The 18,898-nt window shown below is 44.6% G+C and overlaps 1 protein-coding gene across 1 annotated transcript in view; it reads right to left on the reverse strand.

Annotated features, from left to right (window-relative positions):
• The window catches only part of LOC126106110 (odorant receptor Or2-like), a 91,595-nt gene that overhangs the window by 6,633 nt on the left and 66,064 nt on the right, over positions 1-18,898 (reverse strand). The window contains exon 4 of the mRNA XM_049912357.1: positions 2,724-2,879. Coding sequence (XP_049768314.1) covers positions 2,724-2,879 — 156 coding nt within the window. The remainder of the gene's footprint in view (positions 1-2,723; positions 2,880-18,898) is intronic.

Raw genomic sequence — 18,898 nt, forward strand, 5'->3', positions numbered from 1 at the left:
CTCGAAGTTCATCCAATGTGCGTGGCTTTTGTCCATAAACGACGTCCTTTAGTGTTCCCCACAGGTAAAAGTCCAGAGGAGTTAGGTCTGGGGAACGTGATGGATACTCCACAGCACCTATACGTCCTATCCATCTTCCTGGTAGATTTTCGTCGAGATACGCCATAACACGATTTTGGTAGTGGGCTGGGGCAGTTGAAAGTAAACTCTTCCGTCTCAATACAAGTCTCGGATGGCAGGTAAAATGGATGTCTGAAGCTTCTGAAGGTACACGTCTCCGGTAACTGTGCCGTCAAAGAAGAATGGCCCAATCGAGCCCCGGTAAGACAACCCACATTACACATTTACTCCTGGCAAATTCAAGGCTTTGTCTACATGGACGTTCGGATTTTGGACGGCCCAATAGATGCAATTGTGGCGATTTACTGTACCATTGAGTTTGAACTGTGCTTCATCAGACCACTCAATCATGTCTGCAAACTCTTCATCGTTGCGCACCATGTTAGTAAACCACTCGCAGTACTCCATTCTACGATCTGGGTCGTGTAGCAATCTTGCGTGGGATGTAGCACTTCCACTTTGCTGTCTTCAAAATTCGCCGAACACTTGAGCGACTCACTTCAGTTTCACGGGTACACTGTCTCGCATACTTCTGTAGTGAGCGAGTAAATTGTTGTAACAAACGACGGAAGTTAGCTGGACTTGTTACTGTTACAGATCCTCCAGATCGTTGTTTGTGTGCATGTTTTACACAGCCTTCGGCTTCAACTTTGTCTCGAATGCGACGAATCGTTAAACGTGCAAGTGGCTCTGTTTCATATTCATTTCGCCATTCCCGTTGAACCTCATTAATGTTTTCGTACTTAAAATACCACTTCAAAACTGACTTCCTTGTATCGAATGTAAGCCTTGCGCCAGCCATGTTTACTCGAGTAACTAGGTGCAACTAAGAACAAAATACTGTTTATCTGGCCACTGTCATCTGAGAAAACAAAACAACGCAATACAACGCTTGTGTGGCGATTGCAGGAACTACAAACTATTACACTACCAAAGATGAGACAACTCCGTCAATTAGTTTGCCAGTTATGGACTTTTAAACAGTGGAGGAGGAGGAGGAGGTTAGTGTTTATCGTCCCGTCGACAACGAGGTCATTAGAGACGGAGCGCAAGCTCGGGTTAGGGAAGGATGGGGAAGAAAATCGGCCGTGCCCTTTCAAAGGAACCATCCCGGCATTTGCCTGAAACGATTTAGGGAAATCACGGAAAACCTAAATCAGGATGGCAGGAGACGGGAGTTTAAACAGTGGATACATTTTTTTTTTTTTGGACCCCTCTGTATTTCTTGAGCACTCAGAAGCGGCAGTGAGGAAACCGATAAAATGGTTACTTAATCCTAAACCCCCAAATAGCAGGAACTCCGCAGCACTAATGGTGTAACTCGGAGCGTAACACTTTGACGGCCGCGTTGCCACCGGCGGCCACGGCAGAACTTCACGTGTAACGCCGAGTGTCCAGTCTGGCAGCGAAGCATCCATCACTGGTCATCCAGCACTCAGTGTGTTAAACAGCACACATGGACAAGAATAGTTGGGTAATTGCACAGCGTTAGGTGCCGCGTCGTCTGGCGCACTTGTTAGATCGGTTACTGCAGCCACAATGGGAGGTTATCAAGATTTAAGTGAGTTTGAACGTGGTGTTACAGTCGTCGCACGAGCGATGGGACACAGCATCTCCGGCTAGCGATGAAGTGGGGATTCTCCCGTACGACCATTTCACGAGTGCACCGTGAATATCAGGAAGCCGGTAAAACATCGAGTCTCAGACATCGCTGCGGCCGGAGAAAGATCCTGCAAGAACGGGACCAACGACGACTGAAGAGAATCGTTCAACGTGACAGGTGTGCTACTCTTCCACAAATTGCTGCAGAACATGTGGTGTCACCGCCAGACACCACACTTGCTAGGTGGTAGCTTTTAAATCGGCCGCGGTCCGCTAGTATACGACGGACCCGCGAGTCGCCACTGTCAGTAATTGCAGACCGAGTGCCACCACACGGCAGGTCTAGAGAGACGTACTAGCACTCGTCCCAGTTGTACAGCCGACGTTGCTAGCCATGGTTCACTGAGAATTACGCTCTCACTTGCCGAGACGATAGTAGCATAGCCTTCAGCTACATTTGCTACGACCTAGCAAGGCGCCATTACCAGTATAGACATTGAGATTCTATTAATGTATCATCAAGAGCGATGTTCTACAAATGTGGATTAAAGTTAAGTATTCCAGAAGCTACGTACTTTTCTTTATAGCATTCATTACGTATCCTGTTTCAGACCTCACGCCAGCCTGCGTGAGTTTAAGCGCGTGCCTTTCGGCTTCCTCGCCTTGTGTCTAGACTGTCTCGTCTAGACACAACAGAACATACCACTGGTTGATTGCTGGTGGCGTCACGGTACCAAGGTGTGGCAGGAGTCTCCCGCCACGCCTTTGTTGACGTGACGCTACTAGAAGTCGACCAGTGGTATGTTCGCCCTGAAGATGGCCCCTGCGATGCGCTGAAACTGGTCGGCACTAAATAAATAAAAAACGCGATTATGACTGTTTTCTTAGTACTGAGATGTGTTCAGCTGTGAGAGATGTCGGTGGCTGGACCTACATGGTTACCAGCCAGACAGCTCATACTCAACTATGCCCCACAGCTTAGCCTATAAGCGTGAACTCACCGACACGAAGGTGGGCCTGGTGATGGGGTAGAGGTGTCCAGCGGTGAGGACCGGCGGCACCTGCGCTCGTGTTATCACCATCCGGATGGCCCGTCCAATGCGGGGGCCCACGGTGTACCACAGGCTGTCATACGCTGCCATTACCAATGCCTCTCCCTGCAAGACAAAATAGTCAGGCAAATTAGTGTGTGTAACGCAAATTCTAAAGGTGGCAGGGGTAAAATACAGGGAGCGAAAGGCTATTTACAATTTGTATAGAAACCAGATGGTAGTTATAAGAGTCGAGGGGCATGAAAAGGAAGCAGTGGTTGGGAAGGGAGTCAGACAGGGTTGTAGCCTCTCCCCGATGCTATTCAATCTATATATTGAGCAAGCAGTAAAGGAAACAAAAGAAAAATTCGGAGTAGGTATTAAAATCCATGGAGAAGAAATAAAAACGTTGAGGTTCGCCGATGACATTGTAATTCTGTCAGAGACAGCAAAGGACTTGGAAGAGCAGTTGAACGGAATGGATGGTGTCTTGAAGGGAGGATATAAGATGAACATCAACAAAAGCAAAACGAGGATAATGGAATGTAGTCGAATTAAGTCGGGTGATGTTGAGGGTATTAGATTAGGAAATGAGACACTTAATGTAGCAAAGGAGTTTAGCTATTTGGGGAGCAAAATAACTGATGATGGTCGAAGTAGAGAAGATATAAAATGTAGACTGGCAATGGCAAGGAAAGCGTTTCTGAAGAAGAGAAATTTGTTAACATCGAGTATAGATTTAAGTGTCAGGAAGTCGTTTCTGAAAGTATTTGTATGGAGTGTAGCCATGTATGGAAGTGAAACATGGACGGTAAATAGTTTGGACAAGAAGAGAAAAGAAGCTTTCGAAATGTGGTGCTACAGAAGAATGCGTAAGATTAGGTGGGTAGATCACATTACTAATGAGGAAGTATTGAATAGGTTTGGGGAGAAGAGAAATTTGTGGAACAACTTGACTAGAAGAAGGGATCGGTTGGTAGGACATACTCTGAGGGATCAAGGGATCACCAATTTAGTATTGGAGGGCAGCGTGGAGGGTAAAAATCGTAGGGGGAGATCAAGAGATGAATACACTAAGCAGATTCAGAAGGATGTAGGTTGCAGTAGGTACTGGGAGATGAATAAGCTTGCACAGGATGGAGTAGCATGGAGAGCTGCATCAAACCAGTCTCAGGACTGAAGACCACAACAACAACAACGCCGGAAATGCATATCCTCCTATTTCCATCTATTGCACTGCAAATTTTTTTTCCTTGTTTTGTTATCTCAAGATATGACATTTCTGTCTCTTTATATATTGTAATTGTTTTACTGTTTGTATATATATATATATATATATATATATATATATATATATATATATATACATTTATTTATTTATTTATGTCGATGTATAATTGGTTTGTTTTGTAAATATTATTTGTATTTTTACGCTGGGTCTTGCCTAGAGAAAACTATGCTATCGAACGAATACATCGATAGGTCGTGTGGAGAACCAAAGTGTTTAGGATGTTTGGTAGGGTTAACTCGGTCGCGTGGAGCGCGGGCAGAGCAGAGTCTGGCTGGGGTGGTGCAGTGGAGCAGGTGCGTTGTGTGAAGCTCCCGCGAGTTGCCGCGCTTTCGGGGTTTGGCAGCATGTAATTGCGCTCGACTTGCTATGATAGTTTCTGACACGGTGTCGCGGACGGGAAGCATTAGCTGGCGCACATCAAGAGCCCGTTTCGCCTGGTGACCGTGTCGAGAAGAAGGCGCGCCAACATCCAGCTTCTGCCACAGCGACGGCCGACAATGAGTGACTGTCGCCACCTCCCTGATCGACGACTTCAAACCTTCAATCAACCAACAAGGAAGACTAAAAGCACGTAAAGTTTCAGAACTGTATGGCAGACCTCAGCTTTTAAAATTGTTGCATCACAAAATTACAGCAACTTACCATGAACCTTTGTTGCTCATTGTCCCAATTGCATTGCCAAGCAGGGTCCCTTCCTTTTCCGAAATGAACCCCAGTGTCGTTGAAATTCAAACGCCAGCATTAAAGTAATATAATTCGATTTCACTGTTTTAATTTCAAAGTTCAGTTAAAGTATTCATAGCTGGCTACAATATTTAGATTACACAAACACAAATTAAGAGTGCGAGTTTTGTTAGCATATTTTAGCTTACCTGTGACTGCAGCTCAGCTTGGTACGTACTAAATTTTACTATTGTTAATTGTTCAGAATCATTTAGTTCAAGTTCAAAGTTAAATCTCTTATTTCTAAATTGCGCAGATTCAAGTAGCTTTTGAAATGATTGTTGAGGTAGTCCAAGACTAACCGTATTTTACTGAATTTCAGTGTGCTTCAGAAAGAAAGCTCACTATTAACTTCAGTCACTAAATTAACTTTCGATTTTCCGGTTTTATTATTTCTTTTGCTAAATTAAGTCAGAGTGTAGCGAAATTTATTACTTCTGACAAACTTTCAGTTTTCACACTACACGTGTCAACCTTCAGTTGCCACGCTTCTAGTGCTAATTATATGTGTAATAACCTTTCTTTTTCAGTTACTATAGTAATTCTCCTCAGGACTGGCGACCGTAATTTCCCCAAATCTCAAATATCTAATTACCGCTAGTTAATTGTTAACGTAACGGCCGCACATTTACTTTCTTTATTAACTTTACCCCTTTTCAAAATTAATCTCCACCAGTTTCATTTGCATTTTTCCTTTCATTTAGATGTAACCCTTTCCTCCCTCTTTACCAACAAATTGACTTCGGTGACGATTGCTTTTCCCAAATTTCCATTAGGTACACGCGGTTTAATTTTTCACTGTCATTAAGGTCGATAAGTGAGGGGGAGGTTACATGTGGTTGCTCATTATAAGGAAAATACTGAGAAAGAGTGATATAGGTGATGATTATGTCATTTTTGCATGCTAGATGTATCTGAATTTGCATACGAAAATCAGGTACCTGTAAGGTAACAGCATACAGAGGAAGTTTGTAATACAGATTGGCAGTATCAGTTTCAAATTTGTTTATGGCATGCAGTAACTGTTTCTTTCTTTTGCTGGTGCCTTGTCCCGCGGTTTCGCAGCGTCGTCACGGTCAGGAACGGATTTGGCAAGGTTAGTTATAAGGGGTGGCCAGATGCACTTCTTGCCACCACCCTGAAGCACCCGGGACGGAATTAGTGGACCCCAGCTGTCTGCGTCTAGTGTAATCCGTGGAATAGTGCGAACGTGTTCAGATGTCTGCTAGTCGTGTAACTGAGGCGGAACGTGGGGACCAGCCCGGTATTCACCTAGTGTGATGTGGAAAGCCGCCTAAAAAGCACATCCAGGCTGGCCGACACATCAGCCGACGTCGGTAATCCGCGGGCCAATTCGATCCGGGCCAGCGCGCCTGCAAGAGTCCAGGAAGCAGGGCATTAGCGCTCTCAGCTAACCTGGCGGGTCATGCAGTAACTGTTTAGTGATTATGAAAAACAGAAAATTGTGGCTACACTGCATACCGAAAAAAAGGGATGCATCGCGAAGACATGGTGAAACATCAGTGCAGCTTCGAACATGTACACATCATCAGCACGTATGGAAGTGATTATAGTGAAATTGTTTGTGGCATGTAGAGCTGCCACGACAGTGCGTCAGTGTTGTTGGTGTTTAGTATTGTTACCGGGCGTGGTAAGATTGATCCTCTTCAGTCCTTGTGTCCAGCCAGCTGGACGTTACATCTCTGTTTTTCCTTAACTGCAAGTACAGCTTCTTCGACACTGCAACCATGTGTCCTGTACGTTCGACAAGTTAGCTAACTCCAGAATTTTTTTCTTAGTGATATTTGGTTTCTGCTATTGGCTGCACTGAGAAGATCCGCTAACTGCGTCATGGCGGCATGAAGAAGAGGCCTGCAAAAATATTCTTCCATTTCGTTGACTCGGCGACTGCGATCTCGTGGACTTGTTACGGAAAGGATCAGCAGGCACTAGGTGCTAGCAAGAAATAGTGTTGCAACTATTGAATTTTAAGATTTATGTTGGCGAATCTCTGATTTCAGCTGCAACTGCAGCACGAGAGGACATTTACTCCGTAAACTCTGAATCTGAACCTCATGAAGTAGCTCTCATGAAATGCGCAGAAATAATCAAGTACCAAAAAGAGATGTTAGGAAAAGTGAGACTACACATCTGCCTTTCTGCCGAATTAGAGACAAAAATAAATAGATGAGATGCCGAAAGAAGGGCTGCAAAGCTGAAACCAAGCCCATATGCCATGAAAGCCAAGTATATCAGAGTATGATTAATGAGAGAAAATGTTTCTGTCACTCCCACAACTGAAAAGTTATTGCGATGTACTGCCAGAAGTGTAGAAGTATTGATGGCAGAAACTGCTTTTCTTGTATCATACTTTTGTAATATTCTGTAAGTAATGTTTAATAAATATTAAAACAAACATAAATTTTGTCTTGTTAGTAACGCGGCCATATAAATGATTAGTCGCTTTGTGTTCCAGTGTTCAGTCGGCTGGGCACAGAAAAATCTCTATCCGGATGAGCAGTAACAAACAATTACCACTACAATGCTCATTATGACGTGCATATGCCACACCCTAATCAAAAGATAATTGAAATAATAGAAAAAAAATTCATGGGTCTGAGGAGGCTATGAGGGACATGGACAGATTCAGATATTCAGTGATTACTGTGAAGGAAGCAGAGATGCAGCGTACTCATATGAGACAGCTTTATCAGCACTGCCGGCCGGAGTGGCCGAGCGGTTCTAGGCGCTACAGTCTGGAACCGCGCGACCGCTACGGTCGCAGGTTCGAATCCTGCCTCGGGCATGGATGTGTGTGATGTCCTTAGGTTAGTTAGGTTTAATTAGTTCTAAGTTCTAGGGGACTGATGCCCTCAGCAGTTAAGTCCCATAGTGCTCAGAGCCATTTGAACCATTTTTATCAGCACTTGACAGCGTTTGAAAGATGCCTCATTGCGCTATAATCATGCAATACCCAGATTTGTGCCGCATGCGAATGTGTCAATGGAAACATGAGGGCAGGTAGATTCCTGACGACCACATCTGACCACCGCCACTAAGAAGGCAGACTCGAGTGTGCCACAAGCAGGTCACAACCCTTTCACATTTTTGCATTCCATCTGCAAGAAAGTAATGGACTCCCTGCATCATTCTGAATCATTCCATATCATTGATCGAAGACTAGCAGCAGCTGCTGGCCCACGCGTAAGCTGGTGTCAACAGCACGACATAAGTGGCTTCGTTTGGAGTGGCGCCATTCCTGGGAAGCATGGATTGTTGACGAATGCCCTCGAATTGTATTCAGTGACGAATCGCGGTTCTGCACTCTCCTTCATGACCACCATCGCCGAAGTCTAAGATAACAGTCGCCGCACTCCGTCTCGTTTTCGTTGTCTCTAGCGATAGTAGCGCCCCAAATGGCCAAAAAGCGACACTTCTGAATACGATATCGGATGAGTGCAAATACTAACGTTTATGGTGATTTCTAACGTAGTTTTTACAATAGAGAATGTATATAGTGCCATAAAAATTGACAATAACTAAAAAATTACACCACATTTGTGATTATACAGGGTGCTCCATTGATCGTGACCAGGCCAAATATCTCACGAAATAAGCATCAAACGAAAAAACTACAAACAACGAAACTCGTCTAGCTTGAAGGAGGAAACCAGATGGCGCTATGGTTGGCCCACGGTCAAACGGATATGAACTGCTGTTTTTTTTAAATAGGGTCCCCCATTTTTATTAAATATTCTTGTAGTACGTAAAGAAATATCAATATTTTAGTTGGACCACTTTTTTAGTTTTATGATAGATGGCGCTGTAATAGTCACAAACGGTTTTGTTTTTTTGTCATCAGTCTACTGACTGGTTTGATGCAGCCCGCCACGAATTCCTTTCCTGTGCTAATCTCTTCATCTCAGAGTAGCACTTGCAATCTACGTCCTCAATTATTTGCTTGACGTATTCCAATCTCTGTCTTCCTCTACAGTTTTTGCCCTCTACAGCTCCCTCTAGTACCATGGAAGTCATTCCCTCATGTCTTAGCAGATGTCCTATCATCCTGTCCCTTCTCCTTATCAGTGTTTTCCACATATTCCTTTCCTCTCCGATTCTGCGTAGAACCTCCTCATTCCTTACCTTATCAGTCCACCTAATTTTCAACATTCGTCTATAGCACCACATCTCAAATGCTTCGATTCTCTTCTGTTCCGGTTTTCCCACAGTCCATGTTTCACTACCATATAATGCTGTACTCCAGACGTACATCCTCAGAAATTTCTTCCTCAAATTAAGGCCGGTATTTGATATTAGTAGACTTCTCTTGGCCAGAAATGCCTTTTTTGCCCTAGCGAGTCTGCTTTTGATGTCCTCCTTGCTCCGTCCGTCATTGGTTATTTTACTGCCTAGGTAGCAGAATTCCTTAACTTCATTGACTTCGTGACGATCAATCCTGATGTTAAGTTTCTCGCTGTTCTCATTTCTACTACTTCTCATTACCTTCGTATTTCTCCGATTTACTCTCAAACCATACTATATACTCAGACTGTTCATTCCGTTCAGCAGATCATTTAATTCTTCTTCACTTTCACTCAGGATAGCAATGTCATCAGCGAATCGTATCATTGATATCCTTTCACCTTGTATTTTAATTCCACTCCTGAACCTTTCTTTTATTTCCATCATTGCTTCCTCGATGTACAGACTGAAGAGTAGGGGCGAAAGGCTACAGCCTTGTCTTACACCCTTCTTAATACGAGCACTTCGTTCTTGATCGTCCACTCTTATTATTCCCTCTTGGTTGTTGTACATATTGTGTATGACCCGTCTCTCCCTATAGCTTACCCCTACTTTTTTCACAATCTCGAACAGCTTGCACCATTTTATATTGTCGAACGCTTTTTCCAGGTCGACAAATCCTATGATAGTGTCTTGATTTTTCTTTAGCCTTGCTTCCATTATTAGCCGTAACGTCAGAATTGCCTCTCTCGTCCCTTTACTTTTCCTAAAGCCAAACTGATCGTCACCTAGCGCATTCTCAATTTTCTTTTCCATTCTTCTGTATATTATTCTTGCAAGCAGCTTCGATGCATGAGCTCTTAAACTGATTGTGCGATAATTCTCGTACTTGTCAGCTCTTGCCGTCTTCCGAAAGTCAGATGGTATATCGCCAGACTCATATATTCTACTCACCAACGTGAATAGTCGTTTTGTTGCCACTTCCCCCAATGATTTTAGAAATTCTGATGGAATGTTATCTATCCCTTCTGCGTTATTTGACCGTAAGTCCGCCAAAGCTCTTTTAAATACCGATTCTAATACTGGATCCCTTATCTCTTCTAAATCGACTCCTGTTTCTTCTTCTATCACATCAGACAAATCTTCACCCTCATAGAGGCTTTCAATGTATTCTTTCCACCTATCTGCTCTCTCCTCTGCATTTAACAGTGGAATTCCCGTTGCACTCTTAATGTTACCACCGTTGCTATTAATGTCACCAAAGGTTGTTTTGACTTTCCTGTATGCTGAGTCTGTCCTTCCGACAATCATATCTTTTTCGATGTCTTCACATTTTTCCTGCAGCCATTTCGTCTTAGCTTCCCTGCACTTCCCATTTATTTCATTCCTCAGTGACTTGTATTTCTGTATTCCTGATTTTCCCGGAACATGTTTGTACTCCCTTCTTTCATCAATCAACGGAAGTATTTCTTTTGTTACCCATGGTTTCTTCGCAGCTACCTTCTTTATACGTATGTTTTCCTTCCCAACTTCTGTGATGGCTCTTTTTAGAGATGTCCATTCCTCTTCAACTGTACTGCCTACTGCGCTATTCCTTATTGCTGTATCTATAGCGTTAGAGAACTTCAAACGTATCTCGTCATTCCTTAGTACTTCCGTATCCCACTTCTTTGCGTATTGATTCTTCCTGACTAATGTCTTGAACTTCAGCCTACTCTTCATCACTACTATATTGTGATCTGAGTCCTTCAACTTTCCCCACAGAAAGAAATGCGGGGACGTCAGACCCGGTGTGGTGCTTCGACGACCAATCCACATGTCATGAAATATGCTATTTAATACCGCTTCAACCGCACGCGAGCTATGTGCCCGACATCCATCATGTTGGAAGTACATCGCCATTCTGTCATGCAGTGATGCATCTTGTAGTAACATCGGTAGAACATTACGTAGGAAATTAGCGTACACTGCACCTTTTAGATTGCCATCGATGTAATGGGGGCCAATTATCCTTCCTCCCAGAATGCCGCACCATACATTAACACGCCAAGGTCGCTGATGTTCCACTTGTCGCAGCCATCGTGGATTTTCCGTTGCCCAATAGTGCATATTATGCCGGTTTACGTTACCGCTGTTGGCGAATGATGTTTCGTCTCTAAGTAGAACGCGTGCAAAAAATCTGTCATCGTCCGGTTATTTCCCTTTGTGCCCAGTGGTAAAACTGTACACGACGTTCAAAGTCGTCGGCACGCAATTCCTGGTGCATAGAAATATGGTACGGGTGCAATCGATGTTGATGTAACATTCTCAACACTGACGTTTTTGAGATTCCCGATTCTCACGCAATTTGACTGCTACTGATGTGCGAATTAGCCGCGACAGCAGCTAAAACACCTGCTTACGCATCATCATCGTCGTGGTTGACGTTTCACATGTGGCTGAACACTTCCTGTTTCCTTAAATAACGCAACTATCCGGCTAACGGTCCGGAAACTTGGATGATGTCGTCCAGGATATCGAGCAGCATACATAGCTCACGCACGTTGGGCATTTGTATCACAATAGCCATGCATCAACACGATATCGACCTTTTCCGCAATTGGTAAACGGTCCATTTTAACACGGGTAATGTATCACGAAGCAAATACAGTCCGCACTGGCAGAATGTTACGTGATACCACGTACTTACACGTTTGTGACTATTACAGCGCCATCTGTCACAAAGCGAAAAAAGTGGTCCAACTAAAACATTCATATTTCTTTACGTACTATACGAATATGTAATAAAAATGAAGGTTCCTATTTAAAAAAAACGCCTTTGATATCCGTTTGACCTACAACAGAGCCATCTATCGGGCCAACCATAGCGCCATCTGGTTTCCCCCTTCGAGCTAGATGAGTTCGTTGTTTGTAGTTTTTTCGTTTGATTCTTATTTCGTGAGATACTTGGCCCGGTCACAATCAATGGACCACCCTGTAGACGGATTCTAAAGTATCTCTTCATGAATGAGTTGTAGGTTATGTCACTGAATCAGTGTGGTTCGGCTGTTTTTATATGCATTTAACGATAATTTATGTCTCTTGGTAAATTCTAACGCATGAGGCGCAAAAAAAAAAAGCTATTCGGTTAGTTAAGTAGAAAATCATTAATAACGCTTCGAGCGCTAGCTGCCACAAGTTTCGCACCAGGCACCCTTGTGACTCTATTTGTTGGAGTGTGCCATGGAGGCGACCTAGGTACATGTCCCATTATTCCATGTTTCGGAGAGGCACAGCGGTGAACCATCGGATATGACTTCAGGTCACGTTTGGTAGTATTGAGTGAACTGTGGCGCCACATTGGTACATCGCGGACATCCTGCGTCCTCATGTGTCACCTCTCATGTGACAGTATCGTGGTGCCTTTTATCAACAGGACAATGCACGTCCATGCATGGCACGTTTCTCTGTAAACTACCTGCATGATGTGGCTTCGTAAAATTTCCCAGTGTAGTAACTGACGATGAGCTTTGTAAGTGAAAGGATAATTAGAGCAAGAGTGAACTTGGGAAAGAATAGTTTTACTATACTCCAAGTGTACGCACCTCAGCAAGGGAGCAGTGAGGAAGAAAAAACGAAATTCCTTGAAGAACTGGAAGGCCACGTACGAGAAATTGTGATAACTTGGGATTTGAACGCTCAGAGCGGCACGGATAGAAATGGATATGAGGAGGTGATGGTCCCTTTTGGATACGGAAGACGAAATGTTGTGGGTGAAGAAATTCTAAAACGGTGCATAAGGAAGCATCTTTTAGTGAAGAATACATTCTTCAAGAAACAAGATAGCCATAAGATTACTCGATACGGCTGGGATGGCGAATCTAAGACAGTTATAGACCATACATTAACAGAAAAATTAATTGGAGGAAAAGTAAGGGACACTAAAGTCATACCAAGTGAGCACTTGGATAGCTACTACAGGTTACTAATAGCTGATCTAAATTATAAAGTGAAAAGTCTGAATGCTGTACAAAGAATGCCAAAGATTAAGGAGAAGAAGTTGAAAGAAGAATAAAATAAGAAAAGTTTCCAAAATCTAGTAGCACAAAAATTGCCAAAAACTGAAAGGGGTAGTGTAGAGGAAGAGTGGAACCTATTTAAAACTTCGCCAGTTAACTGTGCTGTGCAGATATGTGGCAAAACAAAGGGTAAAGTGGAAGACGAAGAAACCAGTTGGTGGAACAATAGAGTAAAATATGCAATTAATGAACGTAATATGACAAAGAAAAACATGGAATTTGAAAAAAAGAAATCAGAACCAGGGGCTGGTACCACGAGATGAGCACAAGGTGACAACACTGGAGGAGGAATACCGACAAAAGAAACTCCAATCAAAGAGAATTTTGAAAGAAGAAAAGGAGAAGAGTTGGGAAATATTCACCCACAAACTAGAGCAGGATAGCAAAGGGAACCAAAAACTGCTATATGCGTTATTGAAAAGTAAAATATCTGATAGAGCAGACATCATTATACATCAAAGCCATTGAAACAGAGGATATTATCAGGGACATGGAAGGTATCGGAAGAGATGAAGAATTATTTTGAAATCTTACTGAATGGGGAAAGTGCACAAGAAAGTGACACCGAAGTCATTGAATTAGTGGAAGAGCCGGATCCAATCTCTTGGTTAGAAACTGAGAATTCCCTGAAAGATGAAAAGTGGGAAGGCGGCTGGAGTAGATGAGCTGACGTAGAATATGATTAAAGCCGCAGGAATCCATGGAATACAATGGTTACCTAGGGTGCTGGGGGTGATATGGAAAGAAAACAAAGTGCCAGATGAATGGAAAAAAGGAATTATAATACCATTGTTCAAGAAACGTAGTAGAAAGAAATGCTCCAACTATCGAGGAATCACACTGTTATCACACTGCCTTAAGATAACGGATAAGGTCATAGAAAAAAGATTGCAGAAAATTGTAGAACACGAATTAGAGGAACAACAGCATGGGTTCACAAGTAATAGGGGAACAATAGATCTCATTTTCTCCCTCCGTCAGATAATGGAGAAATAATGGGAAAAAGGAAAGGACTTGATAGTAGTATTCGTGGATTTGGAAAAAGCATATGACAGTGTACCAAGGGATAAAATATGGGAGTGCTTGAGAAAACATAATGTTCCTGATTTACTAACTAAAAAGGTCCTGATGCTGATCGATGGTTGTGAGAAAAGTGTACAAGTAGGAGGTGGAAGACCAAAATTGTTTAAGACAAAGAGAGGTGTTCAGCAAGGCAGTTCGCTGTCTCCTTTACTCTTCATTACACTTATAGACACAATCATGAAATAAATCAAGGAAGAAGAAAATGAAGATATCAACGCGTTTGATTTTGCTAATGACATCGCGATTTGGGGAGAGACGGAAATGGATGTTCAGAGGAGACTAGATTACTGGAACACAAAACTAAAAAAAAATCAAGTTAACTCTGAGTAGGAACAAAACAGTGGCAATGAAGATGAGCGGGACGCCCACACCCTGTCACAGCATACTGGAGGGGGAGAAGGTTGAATGTGTGAAAAGCTTCAATTATCTGGGTAGCAACATATCACGTGATGGAAGTTCCAAACTAGAAGTCTTAAACAGAATAACAAAAGGATCTAGCTTCTTCCACAAAGTACGAAATCTCATCTGGGAGAAGGAGGTCCCTCAAAGAGCAAAACAGACCATGTATAAATCTTATCTCCTGCGAGTCATGATGTATAGTCTAGAGGCCTGTGTCATTAATAAGAGAAAAGGGAGTCAAATACAAGCATATGAAATGAAGTTCCTTAGGTTAGCTCTACAAAAAACTAGAAGAGAGAGTCAGCAATGATTATGTATGGAGGACCTGCAGGTGTCGTTAACTACAGAGGAGAGAGTGAGTGCTTTGAGATTGAAGTGGTTAGGTCATGTGAAGCGAATGCACCCACCTCGAACTCCACGCCAGTATTTGGAGATGGAGGTACCAAGAAGAAGACCAGTTGGGCGGCCCAGAAAGAGGTGGACAGACCAGGTTAAGGAAGATCTCAAGAGGAGAGGAGAAACTTGGGATGTAGTGGAGAGGGAAAAACTATACCAGGACAGAAACCAACGGAGGCATATCGTTCACAAAGTCCCTACCCGGCTCGCTGGAAGGAGATCCTGATGATGATGATGAGGAATTGACGATAATCATATCAGGTCTCCAGCCGGAACGTAACGTCATCTTCACACACTATTTCGGCTGTCCACCTGGCCGCCATCTTCAGGTGAGCAGGCCGTTGGAGGAACTTGCCGTAACTGAAATCAAACACACCGTGGCGACTTCTTCATACAACGCCTGTAGGTCCACCGCACGCACGCGAACATACGAGGTGCATTCAAGTTCTAAGGCCTCCGATTTTTTTTCTCCGGGTTGGAAAGAGATAGAAACATGCGCATTGTTTTAAAATGAGGCTGCGTTCATTGTCAATACATCCCAGAGAAGGCAGCACCGTACAGAAGATGGAATTTTACCGCCAGCGGCGAGAATGAGAACTGTTTTAAATACTTAAAATGGCGACGTTTTCCTTACTTGAACAGCGTGCAGTCATTCGTTTTCTGAATTTGCGTGGTGTGAAACCAATTGAAATTCATCGACAGTTGAAGGAGACATGTGGTGATGGAGTTATGGATGTGTCGAAAGTACGTTCGTGGGTGCGACAGTTTAATGAAGGCAGAATATCGTGTGACAACAAAATGAAACAACCTCGGCCTCGCACAAGCCGGTCTGACGACATGATCGAGAAAGTGGAGAGAATTGTTTTGGGGGATCGCCGAATGACTGTTGAACAGATCGCCTCCAGAGTTGGCATTTCTGTGGGTTCTGTGCACACAATCCTGCATGACGACCTGAAAATGCGAAAAGTGTCATCCAGGTGGGTGCCATGAATGCTGACGGACGACCACATGGCTGCCCGTGTGGCATGTTGCCAAGAAATGTTGACGCGCAACGACAGCACGAATGGGACTTTCTTTTCGTCGGTTGTGACAATGGTTGAGACGTGGATGCCATTTTTCAATCCAGAAACAAAGCGCCAGTCAGCTCAATGGAAGCACACAGATTCACCGCCACCAAAAAAAATTCGGGTAACCGCCAGTGCTGAAAAAATGATGGTGTCCATGTTCTGGGACAGCGAGGGCGTAATCCTTACCCATTGCGTTACAAAGGGCACTACGGTAACAGGTGCATCCTACGAAAATGTTTTGAAGAACAAATTCCTTCCTGCACTGCAACAAAAACGTCCGGGAAGGGCTAGGCGTGTGCTGTTTCACCAAGACAACGCACCCGCACATCGAGCTAACGTTACGCAACAGTTTCTTCGTGATAACAACTTTGAAGTGATTCCTCATGCTCCCTACTTCCCTTCGGTCGAAGGCTCGAATCCTGCCTTGGGCATGGATGTGTCTGATGTCCTTAGGTTAGTTAGGTTTAAGTAGTTCTAAGTTCTAGGGGACTGATGACCTCAGATGTTAAGTCCCATAGTGCTCAGAGCCATTTGAATCATTTTGAAGATACGTCGTGCCCTACGGATTGGACATTCACGGGAACGAGCAGAAGCTACAAGTAAATTGGTGGCGTTCCTACCTTTCATGAGAAACATATCTTCAAAAACAGGAAGAATGTTAGATTTCATATTAAAAGTGTATTTTTTTCCCGTCCGTCAGCTAACACTAGAGCGCTGCTGGGCTCAGTGAAGAAGATTTGCATTTGAGGAAGCCCGATGCTTACAAAATTCCCTGTCATTGAGCAAAAGCCTCACTCGTTTATTTCAGTCAGAAAAATCTGCGGTTGCGGAACATCGGCTCACTAAAAGATATAAAATGTTAGTGGTTGCTCCTGCGTCACGTTATTGGGACTATGTAGTCAAAGAAGGTATTGAAATCCCGCTGTCTGACATTATTAACAGAGATATGGGGTAACGTTTAGATAAGATTTGGAACCCTGTTTTGTTTGAGAATAAAAAATAATGGTCCTTGTTTGGGTCATCGAAAGCTATCAATAACGTTTGAAATACGCTCCTGGAAATGGAAAAAAGAACACATTGACACCGGTGTGTCAGACCCACCATACTTGCTCCGGACACTGCGAGAGGGCTGTACAAGCAATGATCACACGCACGGCACAGCGGACACACCAGGAACCGCGGTGTTGGCCGTCGAATGGCGCTAGCTGCGCAGCATTTGTGCACCGCCGCCGTCAGTGTCAGCCAGTTTGCCGTGGCATACGGAGCTCCATCGCAGTCTTTAACACTGGTTGCATGCCGCGACAGCGTGGACGTGAACCGTATGTGCAGTTGACGGACTTTGAGCGAGGGCGTATAGTGGGCATGCGGGAGGCCGGGTGGACGTACCGCCGAATTGCTCAACACGTGGGGCGTGAGGTCTCCACAGTACATCGATGTTGTCGCCAGTGGTCGGCGGAAGGTGCACGTGCCCGTCAACCTGGGACCGGACCGCAGCGACGCACGGATGCACGCCAAGACCGTAGGATCCTACGCAGTGCCGTAGGGGACCGCACCGCCACTTCCCAGCAAATTAGGGACACTGTTGCTCCTGGGGTATCGGCGAGGACCATTCGCAACCGTCTCCATGAAGCTGGGCTACGGTCCCGCACACCGTTAGGCCGTCTTCCGCTCACGCCCCAACATCGTGCAGCCCGCCTCCAGTGGTGTCGCGACAGGCGTGAATGGAGGGACGAATGGAGACGTGTCGTCTTCAGCGATGAGAGTCGCTTCTGCCTTGGTGCCAATGATGGTCGTATGCGTGTTTGGCGCCGTGCAGGTGAGCGCCACAATCAGGACTGCATACGACCGAGGCACACAGGGCCAACACCCGGCATCATGGTGTGGGGAGCGATCTCCTACACTGGCCGTACACCACTGGTGGTCGAGGGGACACTGAATAGTGCACGGTACATCCAAACCGTCATCGAACCCATCGTTCTACCATTCCTAGACCGGCAAGGGAACTTGCTGTTCCAACAGGACAATGCACGTCCGCATGTATCCCGTGCCACCCAACGTGCTCTAGAAGGTGTAAGTCAACTACCCTGGCCAGCAAGATCTCCGGATCTGTCCCCCATTGAGCATGTTTGGGACTGGATGAAGCGTCGTCTCACGCGGTCTGCACGTCCAGCACGAACGCTGGTCCAACTGAGGCGCCAGGTGGAAATGGCATGGCAAGCCGTTCCACAGGACTACATCCAGCATCTCTACGATCGTCTCCATGGGAGAATAGCAGCCTGCATTGCTGCGAAAGGTGGATATACACTGTACTAGTGCCGACATTGTGCATGCTCTGTTGCCTGTGTCTATGTGCCTGTGGTTCTGTCAGTGTGATCATGTGATGTATCTGACGCCAGGAATGTGTCAATAAAGTTTCCCCTTCCTGGGACAATGAATTCATGGTGTTCTTATTTCAATTTCCAGGAGTGTAGATTTATCTTTTCCACCGGTGCGCTGTTACGCTTTACGCTAGAGGGCAGTTACACTGAAGAGGCAAAGAAACTGGTAAACCTGCCTAATCTCGTGTAAGAGCCCCCAAAGCACGAAAAAGTGCCACAACACGACGTGGCATGGAGTCAACTAATGTCTGAAGGAGTGCTGGAGGGAAATGACACCATGAATCCTGAAGGGCTGTCCATAAATGCGTAGGAGTACGAGGGGATGGTGACCTCTTCTGAACAGCGCGTTGCAAGGAAGCCCAGATAAGCTCAATAATATTCACGTCTGGCGTGTCTGGTGGCCAGTCAAAGTGTTTAAACTCAGAAGAGTGTTCCTCGAGCTACTCTGTAGCAATTCTGTGCGTGTGGGTTGTCGCATTGTCCCTCTGGAATTCCCCAGTACAATGGA

Source organism: Schistocerca cancellata, chromosome 10 (assembly GCF_023864275.1).
Source record: "Schistocerca cancellata isolate TAMUIC-IGC-003103 chromosome 10, iqSchCanc2.1, whole genome shotgun sequence".
Lineage (NCBI taxonomy): Eukaryota > Metazoa > Arthropoda > Insecta > Orthoptera > Acrididae > Schistocerca > Schistocerca cancellata.